Here is a 20,959-nt window from a genome sequence, read left to right on the forward strand (position 1 = left end):
ATACTAGAAGATTCAATCTTGAATATGTAGCTGTTACAAGGCTATTGTCTTGGCCAGGACGACTCCACTGTGATTTTACGTGCTAGTGTCTGATAAAATGGGGGTAAATATAACATTTTCTGGCTCCAGATTCCACTAGAAAGTTAAACCATGGGTTGCAGTGGTAGCTTAAAATCATACGAGACATAATTGTCAGAACTACGAGCAGATTCCCAAATCGAATGTTCATAGTAAGGAATATACCTCACTTTCATTATAAAAACTTTACTATAACTTTTGGTTTTCTGGTAATCCCTTTAGAAATCTCAATGCAATTTAAATTTGGGCAAAACTGTCTCTCCTGTAGAACACATTCCCCCTGATTGAAGGTATATTCCCTCCCCACTCGTCTCTTGGGGGAAACCCCAAAGCTTTAACCACTATCCATTTGAAAGGAATTGTTAGGGTGAGCCCATAACGCCATAACAATTACTTGGCAATTCAATCTTGCAAGCCTTTTCTCGGCCTGGTATCCCACCCCAATGAGAAAGCCCATGCGCCAAGAGGAGTCCAATAAAAGAAAAAATAAAGGGAAAGAAAAGACTTGCTTAGGATGATATGATATCTCAAACCCAATCCATGTAGCCCACTAATATGCAGCATAGCAAGAGCCCAAAGGACAACTGGAGCAATCTGAATACATCCAATCTAAACCTAGCAAAGGGCTAATCTTTCTTCCTTCCTTCAAAATCTTTCTTAAAAATGAGGGGAATGGCTTCATTAGACAGTTGGGGTGAAATGTGAAGGTTTGTATCTTTCTCCTGCAAGGAACTTAATTGCTCCTAGAACAGGATGATCAAAGATTAATCAATGAAAAACAAGTATAATCGTTATCATCTCTAATATTCAACGGAAAATATATTACTAATAATTTTATTTCGATACATATGATCAAAATGTTATATATTATCAAACAAAACCCATCACCAAAGGAGAAAGCATGTTTGAAAGAGGAGATGTTCTCTTTGTCATCCCATTGGATCAAAGTTGTCCAAAATAGTCCCCCACGTATCTTTTAAAATGCTCCATTTTCTTCTCGAAGGCTTGCTTAGAATCCTCAGGTCCTCCAACTGGAAAAAAAAAAAAAAAAAAAGGAAAAATCTTGAAGCAATGAGCGAACTTGATTGTATCAATCTTCCGCTTCTTCCCTCTCTCTTCGGACAGCTCCGAAGTGTTCCACCAATATGTCAGCAACTACAGGTACCAAGTTCTTACAAGGAACAGCCTTCTTATAAAGTTGTCCCAAATGCGAGTCACTACCAATTCTCCCTCCCAGGAACACATCTGCCCCTTCGCAAGGTTTCCCATTCTCATCCCTTGCCATGCACCCCATGAAACCAATATCAGCAACTTGAACCTGTCCGCAGGAATTAGGGCAGCCCGTCCAGTGCATCCTTACCGGCTGGGCCACTGACACTAACCTTTCCACCTCCTCAGTCACCTTCAAGGCTCTAGCCTTTGTCTCAATAATGGCTTGTCCACAGAATTGGTTGCCAGTGCAAGCCACTAATCCTTTCATGAGAATACTTGGTTCCGGTGAAAACCTGTCTTTCAATAGAGGCTCGTTAAGCAAGGCTTCTAATTTCCAGTTCTCAACGTTTGGAATTATGATGTTTTGCTCCACTGTAAGCCTGAGTTCGCCTGAGCCATATGTGTCGGCTAACCGAGCTAATTCATCCATGTCATCTGCTTGGACTCGACCAACTGGAATGTGAAAACCAACATAGCTAAAGCCTTCTTGTTTCTGTGGATGGACACCAAGATAGTCTCTCCTTTCCCATTGCTTTTGAACTAGATCTTCAGAAGATGCTCTTTCTAACTCTTTTTGAGGCATTCTCTTGGCTATCTCTGATCTGAATACTTCAAGGCCCTGCATTTTAACAAATTTTTTCAACTGATCAGGAAACAATTGAATACAAAAAAAAGGGGAAATAATGCAACCTCAAGGGTCTAACATAATAGTAATTGTGAAAGAAGTGTTGCTTACTAGTTCATCAATCAACCACATCATTCTCGTCCTTTGTCTGTTACCTCTACTGCCAAGATCCCTATAGGCTTCTAACACAGCTTTACACACTGGGATCACATCATCGGTCGAAACCCAAGCATCAAGAGGAATGGCCTCTTCGCATCGCTTGGGACTGAAGAACCCACCTACCAGCAAATTGAACCCAAAACGTCCATCTTTTGTGGCAGGCATGTAAGCAAGATCATTGATGTGGGGATGTTCATAAAGATCATGAGACCCCACAACACAGACATTCCACTTCCTTGGCCTGTTCAAACAAATAATGTCCAAAATCAGCCTCAATATCTCCCTCAACAAATGACAGAAACATGGTTTCCAGAAATCAGGGCAGTGTTAAGAAACTTACAAGTTAGTGATGGTTGGATTGCCACGGGAATTGGCGGTAATGAATTGGGATAGCAAGTTGGTGTAAGGACGGGTATCGACAATCTCTTCTGGGTCAATGCCAGCGAGAGGATTGCCAACAGGGTTTCTGACATTGTCCATGCCACTCTGCAGACTAGTCAAGCCTATTTCTTCAAGACCCTTGAGAATTCGTGGCACATCAGACAGCACCACTCCCCGAATTTGCCAGTTTTGCCTGGTTGTCACGTCAGCGCACCCATCCTTCCCATATTTCCTTATCACACTAGCTAGATATCGTGTTTGAGCACTTGTTGTTACACCATTTGGTAGCTTCAGTCTCATCATAAATCTACCATCTGCCACCAATAATATGAGGAAACTATAAGAAGATTAAATTTAGTTAATTGTGCTCATTATAATCATGCAATTCCCTAATACCCCGTTGAACATTTACTTGAAATCTCATAATACATCAAGGAAGAAGAGGAATTTGTAAGATTGGTAAGCAAATCAATGTATACTCTTTTTAGAGGTGAAAAGACAGAGAGATGGACAAAACAGAGAAATAGATACCTTTTTCTTAAAAAAAAAAAAATCAACTCAAAGAGAACAATAGAGGGTCTTTTTGAAAATTCCATTTCCCTGGTTTCTTATAACAGTTAAAAATCAGCTTTTCCTCCCCTGCAAGGTCCAAGGAGTCTAATTCATTGTTACTTTTATGAAACTCGGGATAAATGATAATCAGAAAGAGAAACATTTCCAATCTTATAAGGAACCAATCTCATTCAACCTCAAAAAAGAACATTTAAAAGATTCAGATTAAAATCCAAAAACCAAATCAAGCAATAGAGAGAGAGAGAGAGAGAAAGCTTAAGTAGTAAAACTAACACTGATGCTTCCTCCTATGGAACAAACCAAGCCACTTAAGCCTGACATCAATGTCATCCTTTGTAGTCTTATCCTTATCAATCTCCTCCATTGACATCTTAGCAAGTCCTTCAATCCCTCCTTCCCTGAAAAGCTTCATGGGATCTTTCCCGATCTTCACTTTCTCTTGAGGGTTAATACCTTCCCTAAACTTCTCTTTCAACACAAAATACCCATCTCTCTCTTCCACTCTTGGCTCCAACCTCCCTGCATCCACTTCCACCGATGCCGGTGCCGTCGTCGGAGCGGCAAGAACCCAGGTTTTAGGCCTGGAAGAGGAAGTAGACTGCAATGCTTGTGGTGCAAGGAAACGAACTGAAAAAGAAGACATTTGAGATAGTTATTCGAAAAGTTGAAACTGAGATACAAAGTGTTTGGAACAGCAAGAATTCTGGCGGAGGAAGACAAGAGTTTGGACATTTTTGTAGTGGAAAGATGGGGACCTTAGGAGAATAGCAGAGGGTTATTTTTTTTTGGGGGGGGGGGGAATGGAGGGGACTTTTGGATGGTGTGAAGGGCCAGTTTGTTTAGTACGACTTTGGATGAAGGAGATGAGGGTTAGTTTGTCTTCTACTTTTATTACTAAATATTTACCTTCAACTGCTATTCCTATTACCATACCCCAACTTTCCACTTTCTAAATTTAGTTAATATGAGTTTCACGACATGTGGCATGTGATGACTAGGCTTTGTTCTTCCCATCTCCATCTCCTTCTAATTAATTGTCACTTGAGGGATTGAAGATTGAGTTGCGGTTGTCTTCAGGACGAAGAAAGACAAGGAACTAAGGAGGCTAGTGCTCTATTTCTTTTTCTTTTATATATATATATATATCATTTGTTAGTATTTGACTAATTATTTTTATATCAAACTAGTTGGGTCGTAGTGCATGTATTGGGATGAGTTTTGGAATTGAATATTGGGTTAATAAATCTGTAACAAGTTTTGATTGGCTTTTGCTTCTTATTTGAACTGTGGACACCGCACGGTTTACGCCAGTGGTTTTTTTTTGTGGACACTTATAAGTACATGAAATCAAAACATAACACATGATTAGTTGATATGGAACATTTTTATTGAATTTTTTAATACTAAAAAGCATTTTTAATATTTGTATCATGTAATTTGATTTGCTTTGACCTTAGAATCAAGATGTAGACTAATTACTATCATTGAAATAATAAAATTACCCTACCTGAATTTTATAAATGCAAAAGTAACAATGATCTCACCATATTCAACAAGGCATAGCAAAACCCTTTATTTTTTCCTAACCCACAGATTCATGAGCATAGAAACGGGGAAAAAAGGTTGCAATTTGTACTGGCAAAGAGAGGGGTGACCCACTGAGTGGGAAGGGGCGGAGGGAAAGAGTAAGAATGAGCGTTTGAGAGGAGAAGAAACCTGAACCAGTTGTTGGTTCATAACCTTTAGAATGAGCCAAAAGGCACACTGCCTTGACTCGCCGCCACTAGTTAAAGATCAATCTTTGTGTTTTGGTCTTAATCGAAAATAAACATGTGGCCTTAAGTCAACAATCCTTCTTCCCTGGTTTTGCCGAATCCAACCGCACCTCATGTTTTGCCTTTGAACCTCTCCTCTCCCTTGCTTGCCATGATTTGTATTTTTTGTTGCTTTTCTTCTTTTTGGCCCAGATTTCTTTGTCACTCATTCAACGTTTTACATTAGTCTTTCTACGGTTCTGCATTTCTTGTTGTTTGTTGGTATCTTGGCCTAGTTGGCTCTAGGTTCATTTGTAATTAAGGTGGTAAAAGCTCCAAGGCTTTTCTTTTTTCAATAAACCATGTGGTCCTATAAGAGCTAAGGCAACATTGGAGATCCAGGGTCCAGAAAACTGAATATTACAGAACTATTTGTAAAGGGTTGGAAGCATTTAAGCACCCAAGAAGATAACTAGGATCATTCTTCGAAGATTCCACTCATTACTCCGATATAAAATTCTATTAAGTTTATCCTTATCTTCCATCCCGGGCTGGTTCATCCGGATTGTTTTCATCATTTCATGGCGCACTTCGCCATACAGAATGAGATAAGGATAAAGAGAGCCTTAGCCCATCGCTGAGACCTACCTGTCCCAATAAAATTTTCTGATTACAGGCCTAGTGAGGCTGGCCTTGCCTTGCCCTGCCCCAATCCTTCAAAAGCTTCAGATAATCACCTACTCTGTATACGTACGTATTCAACCAAACATCTGAATGCATATTCTGAAGTTAAGGAAAGATGCAAACGACAAAGCCAGATTTGTTCCATCATTAAGTATTCAAACTAGGTATTATTCTGCAAAATATTGTGCAGGAACAAGTACCATATACACAATGACCCTGTAACACACCTGAAGTAAAAATACTTTATCCAATAACATAAGCATGCTTGGAAGAATTGTGAAGCTAAACTCAAAGGGTCAGATATCAGATGCATTCTGACGTGAGCTAACACTAATGAGCCATTAGTAACTTTTAACCACGTTCTTCCCCATAAACCTAGCAGCTCATTGATGTAAAAAAAATCATGGGATTCTTACAAGAAGCATTTGATGAAAGTGAAAGCAATAACCCACATGAGGTTGCCTTGACCTCCCAGGAAATAATTTCAGCAAATAGTGCTGCAATTGGGAATCCATTCCGTGCTTAAAGTTGAGATAATGGAACCATCAATCTAGACAAATATGACTTCAAACTTAGCACAAGGGTTGTTTTCAATATAACTCCTAAGATCAGCATCCCCTTTGAACTTGAAGGTATATAAAGCCTGTCTCTGTGTCAACCCAACAGGATATATTCTGTATACTTTTAGTTCATCCCCTCCTCTTATGCTTTCTGGTCTTTCATCCTTCCAAACAGGCACGTGTTTCAGATACTTGAACTTCATAAGCACTGAAGCCTCCAAGGCTTCTAGAGTCAAATTGCCAGACCTGCTCATCAATGTGAAAAAATAAGGATTTTCTCCAGTTTCAAAATTGAAGAAATATTTAAAATTTGCTTCCACTAAGTGGAGATAAAATTACCACCTGTAGCCACATTGGCAAATTAGCTTATGCTTAACTGCTTAAGACGCATGAGTCTTGACAAGACAGAAGAAATCAAAGATAAAATAGCCATACAACACTAGATGATTGTTATGTAAGGTCAAATGAAACACTAGATAATTTCAACTACTTCTCCATTGATTGTTACGTTTAAAGAAAGTCTAATCAAGTCTGGATAAAATTAATCAATATCATTGTTCCGCAAGAATGTACTGATAGTTAAAAAGTACAGGGCCTACCTCAAGAAAATAGAATCCATCTCAAACCTCCCTCGCTCTCTTACATATAAATGATACACGGTTTCTGATCCTCTGGTACACTTGCAGGGGCGTTTCTTGAAGTCAGAGCTCTTTTCTTCTTTCTCCCGGATGTCTGTTGCCAAGTGAATGCACAGACGGCATGATGAATGAACCGCCGCCATATCCACAAGGGCCTTGAAAGAATCAGATGGGCCTTCATACTTCCACCTAATCCATGGATATCTCATTGTCAACAAGACACCTCATGAAGAAACCAAAATATAACTACAACCATCATAGAAACCTTGAAAGAAGGGGAGAGGGGTGGGCAAAAAAACAGGGTTCTGGTAAATTGGTATATTCATTCCAAGGGTTGAGCCACACCTTAATGATTGATTGTATGCATCAGGGTTTTCTGCAAGGTACTTCATTCTTTTTGCAACTGACTGAACATCCTCCAATTCCTTAATATGTAAAATTGAACCAGGAGAAGGAGCAAAATCTTCAATATTTGGTGCACCAACCACCACAGGTACAGTTCCTACAAAATTCAACAGTTCCGTTAATCAATCAAATGATGAAACTGAAATCAAATGGCACCAAAACATTCAAATTCAAAATAAAAACACATATGAATGTCTTTCCAGCCTAGATGATAATTTTTCTGGATCCTGTTTCTCATATTGGCCAGAAATTAGTTATACCACTTGTTTCCCATTTTTTGGCAAAACATTCTGCATTTATTCTAAAACCAGAATTAATTCCCCATGGAGACATTTAAGTACAATTTGTCACCCAGTCGAGTGGCAGAGACTAAAGTAGAATGGAGTTTTGAAACATCAATCAAAAGGAGCGACAATTGAAAATAAATGTATTTGCCGTCTATCTCCTTTGTCATAACATAATGTTACACGGGCCAGAGAAGTAATGTTCATACCTGCAACAAGAGACTGGAAAAATTTTTCAGTGACATAATCCTCCTCATTGGAGTTTTCAAAAGCCAAGCTAAACTTATAGCGTTTCAGAGCTTCCACTTTGTCCACTGCAAAATTTACATCAAATATATCATAAACTACTCTACACAATGCACAAGCACATGCAAGGGGTGGCAAGCAATTAAATAGTAGCTGAAGTTTGTATACTAATCCACTCTTTAAACTTCTCATTTGAGCAAAACAACCTTCCCCAAACAGTCATTTGCTAAAATGACCTATGACTTTTGCGTAGCAATTGAATTAAAAAAAAGGGCTGGCATTGGTATCCAGACCAAACTCATATGTATAGATATATATACAGCACGTGTACTATCTTTGAACATCTATCCATACAAAATTACAAAACACAATAGATGAAGAGGGCGAAGACAGATTCATGAAGAGTAACTGCAACGATTGAGGAGAAATGCTACGTTGGATGGAGTTGTGTTACTAAATAGACAGATATCATTGGAAAAACTTTTAAAGATCTCTCACTATCTTTTGAGAAACCATAATCATTGTAAGAGTAGTGCACTGTAGAGTTTCAGGTTGAGTTGCCCAGGTAAGAAATATAAAGGGAAACCTCAGGCCCAGAGATCCGGTGAGCTCAGAAAGGCAGGGTAAGTTTTAAACTAGAAGAAAAGATAGACAGGATCGCTTATAGATTTTCTATAGGAAGACCACAAATTAAAAAATATAAAATTTAATAATTTGAAAATCACATCAAACTCCAATAATTTAAACATCAGAATGCACGTCAATATATAATTAGTTTAAATATTAAAAAGCATCAAACAAGCTCACCTCTTCCATCATGATTTCTATGGCAACCACCATAAGAATCTATCTTGATATTAGCTTTTTCAAGGCCAACAAGAGCTTCCAAACGAAAGTTGCGGGCACCACAGTTAGAAATGAAAGCAGCTGCAAGAGCAGTCTCAGTCTTTGGCATCACTGGTGCCATGATATCATACTCAGCCCATGAAAAATATCCAACAGGAACATCTGATGAGAGGCTAGTTGTCATTACAATATTATAACCCCTCCTAATTCAAAAGGAAAAAAAATGAAACTGTTAGTTTTAAAAAGAATCCCCCATAACTAAAATCCACTTTGGACCCTAGCTTAGTAGGACAGTATCCAATGAAATAATTGGCACATGTCCAACAGTTTGAGGGAAACAGTCAAGTCCATTTATACCCATCATTCCACAAGAGAAGCCAGCTTAATTACCAAAAGAAACTAGTAGAATTACTGAATGAACTTTTTGCAGAAATCTCACAAACTGTTATTCTTTACATAAATATGTTAGAAGTATGTGTTAAATATAGTGGAAAAGATTGGGACACAGCCATGTTCAAGAGCCTAGATTCTTGGAAACATGTCTATGTTGAAGCATCACACCAGTTGTGGTGTCCATAGAGTCCCACAATATTTAGTGCAAAATTTGTGTCTGTTTCAAATGCAACTAAGTCATTATAGATTGTGCTTACCCACCCTCGTGCCTGAGCAATATTATTCTCTGAATAATATGAAGCTGATTCCATTGAGCGCAGCACACTAGCTACTCCACGTGGTTGAGGCAAACCAAAGGCAGCATCAATTTTCTTACTGGGATCATACCCAAACTTACAACTCACAGCACAAGTTTTCCACTCCTATATACCATGAAGAGGAACTCAGAGATACATAAGGATACACAATTAAACATACAACCCTTCTTTAGTAAACTCCCCAAAGCCAAGTAAGAAGTTCAACTTCTAAGCAACATCAATGCAGGAAATATGCAAAATGACAAGAACCTTTAAACTGAACTAGCATCGCTATCATTTGAACTCTTAATGTAATAGATTAGCAACATCGAGGGAGAGGTCTAGGATGTATTTTCATATGTTGTCTGATTTCCAAGATAGCTCCTCTGGCCTTAAGAAATATGAAGATATGATCTTCAGTCAGAAAGCAATAATACATAAACATTATGTTATTTATATTTCCTATATTGATTTCGTCAAATTGTGATAAAATGGGCAAATAAACACTTTACACTAACTTCACAATTTCACAAACAAATCAATCTAGAAAATTCACAATCCTATTAGCTAAAGGTTCAAAATCGCAACAGAATATCAGCATAAAATTCTATGCGCTGTCCTATCGAACAAACTTGCAAAGACCAAAAAACAGACCTTGATCGTACTATCATTTAACCCCCGCCCCCCCACAAAAAAAGAAGAAGAAATAGTGAAGGAACCTGCTCAGCACCAGAAACCCAGATGGGATCCTTGCCAAAATCTCTTGAATAAACCACGGCATCTTCTCTCTCGAGCCACTCCTCACAGCTCTCTGTAACGGAGTTCTGGTCACCACCCAAAGCTTCAATCCCAATATTTTCAACGCTATAAACCTGTACTTCACCAGAAGGATGAGATTTATAGAACATCTCAGGCCATGAATCGAAAAAGGCAGCGTTGTTTGCCATGTCAAGACGACAAAGAAACGCAACTTCAGCTATGACCACAAGGGCCACAACTAAAGGCATCAAGTTTGACCATTTTTTCTTGTTGGAAACAGATGCAGAAGGTGGCGACCCATCAGTTAAGGGCAACCCTTGTTGGGTTCGTGATCCTCTTAGATTTGAAAGAACACCCATCAATCAAAAAGAGAGTCTTTGTGTCTTTCTCTCTCGGTCTAATTTTCTGTTTTTCAGGGGAGAAAAAAGAAAAAGAAACCAAGAGGGAAAGAAAAAAAATTGAAATAAATCAAAAAAAAAAAAAGATAAAGAGTTTGGGTGCGTTTTTAAGGAATCATGTTTATCAGTTTATAGATTTTCTTTATTCTCTTAAAAGAAAAGGTTGTTCGAGAGTTGCCCAAGGAAAAACACGGAAAGTTAAGAGTTATCTTGGGGTATAATGGTAGGGCAGAGGTTTTCCTCTTTCAACATCGAAAGGTCTATGGGGTTGGGCAAGCGCGTAGGGCGAAGCTTCTCTGGTTTGAAATCGAATATAATCTGGGTTTTGGCCATTCGGGTTTGGTCCCTTTGACACAAGTCAAGCAGCAGCGTTACGTGAGGGCCTGAGGGGTAAGGGAAGACTCTTAAAACTTGTTTCTTTCGTTTTCTTTCTTATTTTCTTTCTTTTAATATATAGATTTTTTTTTTTGTTTATTTAAGCCTATGAGAGTCCATTCAAGTTACACTTTTGTGAAATGTCTGGTCAAACAATATCCTAGTCTTCTCTCTCTACGTATATGGATACTTTTGTTTGGCATTGCTAGGATTATTGTTCTAGTTCATTTCGCCTTGCACGTCTGCATCAGGCTGATAATCCAAAAGCTCTAGTCAATATTGTACAAATTATAAGTTTATTTTGTCAAATGTTTTATTTAATTTTAAATAGATTATGAATGGTTAGTAAATTAGATAAAGACAAATGCTAGAGGTTAATCTTTTGGTTTATTTTTTTAGAAGAGTGATCAATTTATACTCTTTATCAATTGTGGTAAACAAAATCTCATGACATCATATAATAATAAATATTATCATTTTATATTTAACTATTAATGATATTATTATTCTATTAAAAAGTCTATTAAGATTTATGAAAATAGTGATAATTTTCGTGAATTAATTTCCATGTTGGTCGAAATATATAAGAGAATTTCTTTTGAAAAACCCATGTGTTTTGTACCGTTTGAAATCATATTCGCATGTAAACACCACCCCCAAAAAAATCACTTTGATTTGCTAGTAGAAGCCAATGGGAACAGTTACAGATAGTGCCATATCCAGTGGGAGTTGTTGGTTATGCCATTGGTCCCTGGATGATACTGTCGGCCCCATGTTAGAGAAACCATGTTTTAGGTAAAGATGGACCAGACATATGTAGCAAGTACTTCAGTATGGTATGGTTAGGCAAAAGATGGACCAGACATGAAAATAGTTTCGTAGGGAGACATTATTGCTAGGGGAAATTGGTTAAGGCTGTATGCTTGTACTATCTTGCATTAATAGCATTATCCATTAGATCGAAATCAAAGGTGTCCAAAATAGTATGAGTTTTACAATAGCAGTAGCAGGCAGGGTTTGGAAAAGGCTTTGCATTGTTTTAAAATAGGAATTCGATCAATAATTGTTCTTTCTGGCTTGTGGCTTTGAAGCCAAGCAGCCTACTACACGTTTGGTGGATACTTAAAATGTACCTAAACCCTAAACCCTAAATCAAGGAAAGAATATTATTTATGTTATTCAAAGACAACTATTGCTTAATTGGATTAAAACACTGATCGCAATATAATATTAATATTAATGTTATTGGTCCTCTAATTTAATCATTGGCAGCATAACATAACAACCAAAGTAGCTTCTTGTTTTGCTCCTTGTTTTTTGGTTTCTTTTTGAAGTATGCTTTTTTACTTTTAAGTTAGTCTAACCGTTATCCATCCTGTGAAAGCAAGGGTATCAACTTCAATAATAACACACTACAAAGGATAAAAGAAGCAGCCGCCACAGGCAGGAAAGGATATTCATATAGGGAAGTCTATAGCTAGGTGAGTTTTCCAAACAAATATGCAATTATGTCAATAATAGACGTGCATATAGAGCAAACCAGCATGGGAATTTGAATCGCTTAGGCAATGTTAAGACTATATTTGTTTACATTGATTTATGCTATTAATTAACACTACATCAAAATAAAAGGAAAACTGAGAAACAAAACCAAAATTGACAGTGATAGAACTATGATACATCTGGAGAAAATACAGGTTAAGAGTTAGACACCAAAGACTACATCACTGGCAACTCCAAAACACCCCTGCCATCAGCCGAGTGTAAATTGCATTCCCCAGCTTTTATATCTATTCATTGTGCCAGTCTAAAGTATAAACCGATCTCCAATACTTCAGATACCACCACAGAAGTTAGTTAGCATGCAAATTATGTATAAGCAAATCTCAGTGCGGGTCCAAAAACATAGAGGGAAAAAGAACAAAAGAATTCTTCCTTTTCTAATGTCAAATCTTCTGACTGCACACTCACCATGTTGTGCCCACCCAGTATAATCATTCACAAGACAAATCACCCCAAATCAACTTTTGGTACAGCATTCTTCTTCAATCAGGCACCAGGCAGAAACTTGCTGAATTTGTCCCATTTCTTTAGCCATACATGTATCAGTGATTTCGGTTTCAAGTTGCAATTTAACTCTCCCTTAGAAAGTAACACATGTCAGACTTTGGACAGGGGAAGCTCTCAGGATGCTCTGACAGCAATTTCTTTTTCCCTCTTTTTGTAGATGTGTCACTGATGACGGAGTCATCTACTGAATGTAATCTTCCAAGTGGCACAACCTGAACAAGAGTTTCATGGATAATAAAAGTGAGATTACAAAAAATTAAACATCATCTAAAACAACTTAAATCCATAAACAAGAGGCAAACACAAAGTTAATTCTAACATTACTTGACTGTTGCTTGAAGCACCAAGCATTGCCGTCATCTTCAAGCGTTTTGCCCCAGACACACAGCTGATCTTTTTTCCTTGGTCTTCATCCGCAAAATTCTGGTCTGAGACCTCTATGAAAGACCAAAAAATTTTATTAAACAGAAAAGACAGCCACCATTCCAGATGAACTAAAAAATAGTTAAAAATTTCTCCCAGGGGGCAAACCAAAGAAAACAAAACAAGTTTCTTTTCAAAAACTAGCAAAGGAAAGTATCCAGATGGTGAGAAAGATAGGAATGGCCAACAAATACTGGCTACTGTATAAGAATGAGATGCTTAATCACAAAAGTCCCTTTCAGTGCATGATTTCTCATAGAAATCCATTTAGACACCCCATATCTAAATACTGAATATGAACCAAGACAAAGTCAATAATGCCTCTTTGTTATATATTAGAAACCCATTAACTAAGTGCAAGAAGCAACTACAAAACACAACGCTACAGATATTTATCCCACAAAACATGGTTTCAAGTACGTGGGCACAAAAATGGAAAACGCCAGATGAAGAAGAGAAAGAGAAAGAACAGGAGAGAAAATATCTTTCATGAATGGGGAAAAACAAAACTAATACATTCCAAAAAAGAGTCGCTGAGCTTGTCTTAAAGCACTGTCATCAAAAAATATTAGCAGGCATTACTTAAGTCACCTAAACCTCAAATCTCAAAAAAGTTATGGTCAGCAAAATGCATCCTTTACTCCACTCTGCTCAATTTAGGCTAAAGCTTATGAAATATTGAAAGTTCCAAATATTTTTTTAGTACGTCAACTCACACGATCTCAATCTAATCATTCTTATTTACCACAGCACTTTAAAATCTATGTCGCGTATGACCAAAACCATGCCTCTACCATCTTACTGAACACTTCATTTATTATCCATCTTTTCTTGTATAAGCTCAATATCCTTGTATAAGCTGAAATTATGGTTGTTTTCTACTTGCCAAGCTCTCAATATAAAAAGCATGGCTGATCTAACAACCATTTTATAAATTTTATTTTCAGCTTAGTACCGTAATACATGGCTGGTCATTTTTTTATGCCATTCCAGCTTGATCTTACCAAAACACAACTCCCCACATAGCATCTCTCCACTCCATCCAATCCATTCTATTCAAACAAATAACATCCTCAGCAAGTCCTCCTTCCTCCAGGATCCATCATTATCTCTAATAGTAACAAACAACAAAATCCAGGCAGATATCAGAAGCACAGCAAAACAAAAGCAACTACTCGGAAGACTTACATCAGTAAGACCAAGTTGCTTTCAGCAATACTGCAAACTTTATAGAGAGAGAGAGAGAAAGAGAGAGCGCCAAAATTGACAGGCCTTTACCAGTGGTGAACAAGTAACATAACCCAAAAGGCTCATTCATGAAACATTTCCCGCTAAAAGCAAACTAGGAGAGAAACACATTTTTTTGCATATATCTCCAGGAAAATGATGCATGGACATGGCAAAGTGCAATGCATAAGTTAAAAAAGAATAAACCAGTTAGCATGGAATAGGGAAACTCCTAACAGACATGGAAAAAAAAAGGGCCTATTCAGATTTACCAGGGGTGCAGCAATCCAAACTTTGATTGCAGGAATGAAATATCAGATGGTGTTGGGAGCTTCTTGCTGATTTGTAAGAAACGTTCGAATTACTTTTCAAGTAGATTCCATCATTTAGAACCGCAGTTTCTGTTGGAACAGGAAATGTTGAGGAGCTGCTTTTGCCTGCAGATCTAAAATGTTCTATCCATGGACTTCCCAGGATTTGGTTAGAATCAGCAGTGCTATCCAACAAAGGGTCATTGCTCTCATAGTCTATCTTCTGGCAGCAGCCATCTTGTAGAATCGAAATCTGAAAAGATAATCGAGATCATTTATTCAAGCAAGGGAACTCATTGAAACAAGGTCATAGCAGATTGAATCTCTGACCTGATCAGAAGAATTATGTCCTTTGGCTGGAAGTTTTTGGGTTGGATATGACCCCCAAATTTCCTCTTTTGAGTGACAGCCATGCAAACTTATGGAACAATGCAACTGCTTAACAAATGATGCTTCTAGGAAATCAAGATATAAGTTGTGCTTCTCATTTGTCCAAACCATACTTTGACCCTGCTAAGTTAAAAGTTAAAATAGAAAAGGAAAAGATTTAAGATGAACACACAAAGAAAAGAGAGCTTGAACAATAAAGAGAAGAATTGAAAACCATAGATTGCAGGGGAAAAAACTCAACCATTTACATCAGACTAACTGATAAAGAAAGAAGAGTTTCCTATAACAAGAGGACATTATATAACTTACCATCCAATTTACAGTGACTTCAAATAGCTCAATGATCATTCTGCTAGGTTCTACCCTCCTATTTATCAGGATTTCTTGGATAGATTGTTCTACAGGCAAACAGGTGGAAAAGGTGCCGAACAAATACTTAACCTAGGTTGGAAGCACTAGGTAGTGCACAAGAAATTACAATACTAACTGAACAAATCAAGGATTGCAGTACTAAAAACTACATGAGAAAGTAGGAGATGACTGGACAATTAAAGCCATTCATGAATAATATATTGATACCAAATGGAAAGTGAACAAGACATTTTTGAGGTATTGAATAGGGAACCTAATCACATTCAGCAGAACTCCATCTTATATACTAAATGAATCGAGCAAATGGAGGAGTTGTGCTTAAATAAGTTAGAGCATGCTGAAAATCTAGAGGCAGACCCCAATGGTCATAAACAACCAGCAAGTAATTTTCTTTCAAAAAAGGACAAACAACAGTTCTCTGTAAGAACATAATGATCCATTGAGATATCAAGAGGGGGAAACTAATAAGAGACCAAATCAAGTAAAACAAATTTCAGAATCACTTAAGTCAACGCTGTCTTCTTCCATTAAGGGTCATCTTAATAGACTTTTTTTATCCAAATGCTTAGCCATGGGCAAAGAAAATGACATAGGCTATTCTTCCAAAAATCTTCCATTCAACTCCAATATATCTTCAAGAAACAAGAATGTGGAGTGTTCCAGATCATCAACCCAATCTTTGGTCTCAACTCTATCATCTTATTTTCATACCTGTTAAGAAAAGATAAGATACTTGTCCAATGGTATATCTGATATAAAATTAAGATTTTGCTCTAAAAAAGGTTTTTGAAACATAAAAGAACAGGACAATGGATAATAATAGTATTTAAAACTACCAGTCACCAATCTTGAACAAAATGTAGCCAATTCTGTCTCGATAAAGTGAATGATAGAACTTAAAAAACCTGCTTCCACAATTAACTTATCAGAACTTCAATCCTGTTTTAGAAAGAAAAAGAAAACTGAAATCCAAATTAACGAAGTAAGCCACCTCGATTATCCATATTATTTATTTCCAACATGCATGTAAAGGGTTGCTACGTTCTCACAGGCTCTATTAGACGGGCTAGAAATCACAGCCAGATAGGAAACCTTGGTTTCAGCTTGTCACCCTTTGCTTTGCTGACAATTCTTTCAAATTATTTCACATTCTGCATTAATCTAGCGGACAAATCTCTCTTAAACATTTGGTTAGAAGTTGCTTCCAAAAATACTTATCACCATAATTATCTCAAGCAACTGTGAAACATCAAACCTCTATATGTAAAGAATACATTTATATAGAACCACAAAATATTGCAGTAATGATTCTAATAATGAAAGAAAGAAATACTCAACGGATGCCCCCATTAAACAATTGTTTTCAAACAACTAGCTGCTAATCGGTGCAAGTAAAGAAATTAGTTATAACTTTACTGTAAATATCCATTTCTCTACTCCAAAACAGTAAACCAAACTAAATAGTTAAGCATTATAAAAGCTGAGATTCTCAGTCTCATCTTCTTCAATGAAAAGATCTATCTCCGCTTCACTATTTTCCCCTAATTTGATTTTCTAACTGAAAATAGAACCTTCGTTTATTAAAAAACGCAGAACAAATTATTTGCAGTCAAAATATATTCTCAAATTATCATATTGACTAAATACTAAAATTTATATATGAGGAATAACACATGCAAAGCCATAATCCAAACCAAAAAAAAATGAAAGTTAAATTAGAAAGGAAAATTACCGGTCTTGCATTAGCAGTAGGATCTCTGAAGCTCTCAATGGTTACAGCACAGCCAGAGGAGTCCGAGTTCGTCCTAGTCAACTCACTTACACAAGCCTGGGAATCCGAAAACGGAGCCGGAAACGGAAAATTGCACCGGAGATTATCCCCCATTGTATTTTTCTATCTTTCTCCTCTTTCAAATCAAAAAAAGAAACGTGAAAATTGTTTAATTTAAAAGAGAAGTTTTCCTTCAATTTAGCAGAGAAAATAGAGAGAGAGAGAGAGAGGAGGGAGAGGCCGTGTTGTTGGGGCCAATAAAGGCTCCACATGGCGACGCTTTTACACGTGTCAATACCATCAGATATGTGCCACGTCATCAGGAGCGATAATATCTTCGGCCAATGTCAGCCAGATATTTATTTTTCCTCCGCTTCCAGGCTACTCGCTTTCCAAATTTCCAACTTTAAAACAAAAAAAAAAGAGGTGCAGATTGGAATATTCGGTGGCTCGCGACTGTGCTTCACTCGCTGTTCATATTTGTGCATATTTGCGTGCTTAGCGTACGGCGGTTTTTTTGCAGGATTTGGAATTTGTACCGACTCGGGGAGAGTTAAAAGTTAATCGCGTAATACATAACGCTTAACAAATCACATAGGAACTTTAAAAAAAAAAAAACAAATCACATAGGAAAATCAACATTATAATTACGCATAATAATTGTTATCGTAAATACCTTGCACATAAAATTTTTTGTAAATAAAATATTTTATCTTTTTGGTGCATAAAAAATGTCATTTTTCACTCTCCCAACATATATATAGTTGTCTTATTTGAGAATAAGACAACTAAATATATGTTAAATACAAGGAAATTTTTACCCCTACATAAAATTGTGAATAAATTAAATCATATTGTACATTTAAGAATAATCAATTAAGTTGTAAGAGTATTTGAGATTTTTTAATCTAGTATTTTTGTTAATTGTTCATAAACCATACAAAAATTTTGATGTGACTTTTTTTAAAGGGTTTATATTTGATATAGTGTCAGTGTATAGTATTTATGCACCATTATTTAATCATAAAATGTTACGTATTAAATATGTGTAGAAAAAATTCAAAAATCATTCAACATTAATATTTTTTACATTATAAATATTTATTTTTTTTTAGTTTTTAATTCTTAAATATATTTAAACGTCATCTCAGTAAAATTTAAAAACATAGATATTTTTAAAATTATTATCATTTAATTAATTTTATATTTATTTACTAACAATAAAATTTATATACTAACAATACATTAAATATAATTTTTAAAATTTTATTTTTATAATTTCAACATTTTTTTTTTGGTTACAAAACATGGTAAAAATTCTAAAATATGAAAAAAAATGTTTTTGTCATCTGTCCCTTTCAACACGAGTGAACAATAACAAAGTTGAAAAAGAAGGGATCACCACCCATTGAGGATAGATAGCAATTTTATCCAAAATGGGAGATATCATTATTTTGCTCCCAAATTTGGTAACATAGTGAATCATACATGAAATGCAAATTTTAGTTAGTGTCCAGCTCACCCAAAATCAAAGTTGATAGGGCCACGGCTCTTGAAAAGACAAGGAAAGCTTAATAATATGGCAACTAATACCTCTGTAAATTCCGAATAATGCGGTTCATTATATTTTCATTATCAATTCTTATTCAGCAAGCTTTATTTCCATATTATATTTAAAATACCATATTTTGAAGATTGATCAAATTGACCTTTCTTCCAATCTTTCAAATTATCATATTGAAAGCCAAAATTGACTCTAATAAGTCAAAATATTTATCGAATTCAAGTGAATGCCCTTATGTGACGAACATTTTGATTAGGACATTAACAGCCGCCAATTGTAACATGTTATCACGTAGAAACTTCATGGAAAACGTGACTTAAAAAATAAAAGATTCAAATATGATCCTTCATGTAAAAAATATATTAGCAAAGTTTATCCGAAAATAAAATAAAACCACATTGATGGTAAAATTTTGAAATTTTTTTTTAACCTATCTTGTTCAATAGAATTGAAAGCATACTTTTATGTATAAATAAATAAATTTATTTTGTATTAAAAATATTTTCATAATTTTGTAATATAAAACTCACACTTTGCTATCCAAAGAGTGCTAATAGAAAAAAATTGGCGTAATACTAATTGAGAAAAAAAACAAATAACATCTCAAAAAGTATAAGTAAAGTTTACTAAAAAAAATTGTTTTACTTCGACTGATAAATTAATATAACCAAAACGAAGAAGAAATCAAATCAAATATTAAAAAAAAAACAAGAAGCTAATCAGAAAAATATATATTACAATGAAATCCCAATCCTATCTATTACAATACAAACTTGAACTTTAGAAGTTATATAAAATTAATTTCTACATCCAATACTGTTAACTGAAGCTTCTATACAAAAATAAGGAGGAAAAGAGAACACCGCAATCAATTTGGTTCTCCTGAAAACTGCCGCACCGAACATGCCACCACCTGCGCCCATTGCCGCAGCCTAGTCTTAACCGTCTCCGGATCGTCGCCTATAGCCCAACAATTGACATCAGACAATTAAGAATCGTCGTCGGCGATATGATTTCATTGAATTTAATAAAGAGAATTACTGTATAATACTAATGTTTACCATGATCAATTATCGTGCTAGAGCTACCAGCATCATTAAAGGATCCAATCGATGAAGTGGATGAAGACCTCGATAATCTACCGCTATATTGACGATTAACGGCGCAGTAAAATGGCAAAGCGGGTAAAGTATCGGATAGTTTCGGATCCAGTTCGGGCGAGTCGGGTTCGAAACCGAAACCTAACTCGATACAGCCTTTGAGCTCCTGCAAATCATCGTTGGTGACGCTCTGGCTACGACGGAGCCCCACGCCATAGCTTCCCTTCCGCCTGAGCCACGCCTCGTCTCGCTCCGCGTCAGGGGACCACGATCGCTGCTTGTATAAATGCCTTGGTTGTGGCGGAGGGGGTGGAGGCGGCGCGTAACGTCTCGACATTGGGTTCACAGCCGTAGCTGCACGCTGTATCGGGTTGGCTAGGGTTCTCTGGGTAATCAGTGGGGGAGGGGAGAGGTTCAGGACGTTTCACAAACTCTTCGTGCGTGTTTCCAAGTGTATATATATATATTCACATATAACAATATATATGAATTTAGTTTTTTTTTTTTATTATTTTTAGGAGGTGGCGGGATGGGGGTCTTTTTGAAATATTTTATTGATTTAGGGGCGTTATGTACGCAAAAGCAGCAAAACCATTAAATAGGTTTGGTTGGTGGGTCAATGGTGCACCCAGCCAAATTATACAGAGCTCCACCAATCATTTATGGCCACATAATAATTCTAGGATAAAGCTGTCAATTAATAGCGTTAGTTTTTCGGATTGTTATAATTTTGATCAAAAGATTAATTCAGTCCTTATATTTTTTAATTTTGTTTAATTTAATTTATAAATTTAAAATCAAAATAATTTATTTTTTATTTTAATTTTTTTTAATTTAATTTTTCTCTTAACGATATTCAATTTTATCATTATATAAAATGACGTCACTAATGATATCAACATTGACATGACACATTTTTATGACGTGACGTACCACATGACATAAACATGATGACGTGGTAATGCCATATGATATTAATATAATGACGTGATAATGCCATATGATATTAATATGATAACATGATAATGCTGACATAAGATTAACATACTAATATGTTAGTGTCAC

General features: G+C 36.2%; 4 protein-coding genes across 6 annotated transcripts; all 4 read right to left on the reverse strand.

Annotated features, from left to right (window-relative positions):
• Nucleotides 1-879: 879 nt before the first annotated feature.
• NIR1 (nitrite reductase 1) lies at nucleotides 880-3,798 on the reverse strand. Its single transcript, XM_007042368.3, has 4 exons — nucleotides 3,302-3,798; nucleotides 2,415-2,769; nucleotides 2,027-2,315; nucleotides 880-1,909 (listed from the first exon to the last, which is right to left on the reverse strand). The coding sequence occupies exons 1-4, from the start codon at nucleotides 3,669-3,671 to the stop codon at nucleotides 1,169-1,171; spliced, it is 1,755 nt and encodes a 584-aa protein (XP_007042430.2). The 5' UTR covers nucleotides 3,672-3,798; the 3' UTR covers nucleotides 880-1,168.
• Nucleotides 3,799-5,601: 1,803 nt separating this feature from the next.
• Nucleotides 5,602-10,695, reverse strand: FUT11 (fucosyltransferase 11). The gene is made up of 7 exons (XM_007042370.3): nucleotides 9,854-10,695; nucleotides 9,100-9,260; nucleotides 8,407-8,648; nucleotides 7,563-7,667; nucleotides 7,010-7,166; nucleotides 6,626-6,853; nucleotides 5,602-6,272 (listed from the first exon to the last, which is right to left on the reverse strand). The coding sequence occupies exons 1-7, from the start codon at nucleotides 10,250-10,252 to the stop codon at nucleotides 6,017-6,019; spliced, it is 1,548 nt and encodes a 515-aa protein (XP_007042432.3). The 5' UTR covers nucleotides 10,253-10,695; the 3' UTR covers nucleotides 5,602-6,016.
• Nucleotides 10,696-12,227: 1,532 nt separating this feature from the next.
• LOC18607942 (cold-regulated protein 27) lies at nucleotides 12,228-17,458 on the reverse strand. 3 transcript variants are annotated; one of them, XM_007042372.3, is made up of 5 exons: nucleotides 17,192-17,458; nucleotides 15,028-15,207; nucleotides 14,659-14,950; nucleotides 13,061-13,173; nucleotides 12,228-12,948 (listed from the first exon to the last, which is right to left on the reverse strand). In XM_007042372.3, the coding sequence occupies exons 1-5, from the start codon at nucleotides 17,342-17,344 to the stop codon at nucleotides 12,799-12,801; spliced, it is 888 nt and encodes a 295-aa protein (XP_007042434.3). In that variant the 5' UTR covers nucleotides 17,345-17,458; the 3' UTR covers nucleotides 12,228-12,798. The 3 variants fall into 3 exon arrangements, with proteins under 3 accessions (XP_007042434.3, XP_017970059.2, XP_017970060.2); XM_018114570.2 differs by having other exon boundaries at nucleotides 13,061-13,164; nucleotides 17,192-17,359; XM_018114571.2 differs by having other exon boundaries at nucleotides 13,056-13,173; nucleotides 17,192-17,359.
• A 2,011-nt stretch (nucleotides 17,459-19,469) lies between these two features.
• LOC18607943 (membrane insertase, putative (DUF1685)) lies at nucleotides 19,470-20,332 on the reverse strand. Its single transcript, XM_007042375.3, has 2 exons — nucleotides 19,856-20,332; nucleotides 19,470-19,754 (listed from the first exon to the last, which is right to left on the reverse strand). Exons 1-2 carry the CDS (start codon nucleotides 20,229-20,231, stop codon nucleotides 19,663-19,665), a joined length of 468 nt encoding a protein of 155 aa, XP_007042437.1. The 5' UTR covers nucleotides 20,232-20,332; the 3' UTR covers nucleotides 19,470-19,662.
• Between the last annotated feature and the right edge of the window lie 627 nt (nucleotides 20,333-20,959).

Source organism: Theobroma cacao, chromosome 2, assembly GCF_053813885.1.
Source record: "Theobroma cacao isolate CCN51 chromosome 2, ASM5381388v1, whole genome shotgun sequence".
NCBI lineage: Eukaryota > Viridiplantae > Streptophyta > Magnoliopsida > Malvales > Malvaceae > Theobroma > Theobroma cacao.

What these genes read in the sequence shown, in the direction of transcription:
- NIR1 (XM_007042368.3), bottom strand. Translation starts at nt 3,671, where the DNA reads ATGTCTTCTTTTTCAGTTCGTTTCCTTGCACCACAAGCATTGCAGTCT. An exon ending in CCATAGGAGGAAGCATCAGT is followed by an intron (nt 2,770 to 3,301) that starts GTTAGTTTTACT and finishes TATTGGTGGCAG; the next exon opens with ATGGTAGATTTATGATGAGA. An exon ending in TGTGGTTGATTGATGAACTA is followed by an intron (nt 1,910 to 2,026) that starts GTAAGCAACACT and finishes GTTAAAATGCAG; the next exon opens with GGCCTTGAAGTATTCAGATC.
- LOC18607942 (XM_007042372.3), bottom strand. Translation starts at nt 17,344, where the DNA reads ATGGGGGATAATCTCCGGTGCAATTTTCCGTTTCCGGCTCCGTTTTCG. An exon ending in CTACTGCTAATGCAAGACCG is followed by an intron (nt 15,208 to 17,191) that starts GTAATTTTCCTT and finishes TTAACTTAGCAG; the next exon opens with GGTCAAAGTATGGTTTGGAC. An exon ending in GACATAATTCTTCTGATCAG is followed by an intron (nt 14,951 to 15,027) that starts GTCAGAGATTCA and finishes TTATCTTTTCAG; the next exon opens with ATTTCGATTCTACAAGATGG.
- FUT11 (XM_007042370.3), bottom strand. Translation starts at nt 10,252, where the DNA reads ATGGGTGTTCTTTCAAATCTAAGAGGATCACGAACCCAACAAGGGTTG. An exon ending in GGGTTTCTGGTGCTGAGCAG is followed by an intron (nt 9,261 to 9,853) that starts GTTCCTTCACTA and finishes CATGGTATATAG; the next exon opens with GAGTGGAAAACTTGTGCTGT. An exon ending in AATATTGCTCAGGCACGAGG is followed by an intron (nt 8,649 to 9,099) that starts GTGGGTAAGCAC and finishes CTTTTGAATTAG; the next exon opens with GAGGGGTTATAATATTGTAA.
- LOC18607943 (XM_007042375.3), bottom strand. Translation starts at nt 20,231, where the DNA reads ATGTCGAGACGTTACGCGCCGCCTCCACCCCCTCCGCCACAACCAAGG. An exon ending in TAGCACGATAATTGATCATG is followed by an intron (nt 19,755 to 19,855) that starts GTAAACATTAGT and finishes GTTGGGCTATAG; the next exon opens with GCGACGATCCGGAGACGGTT.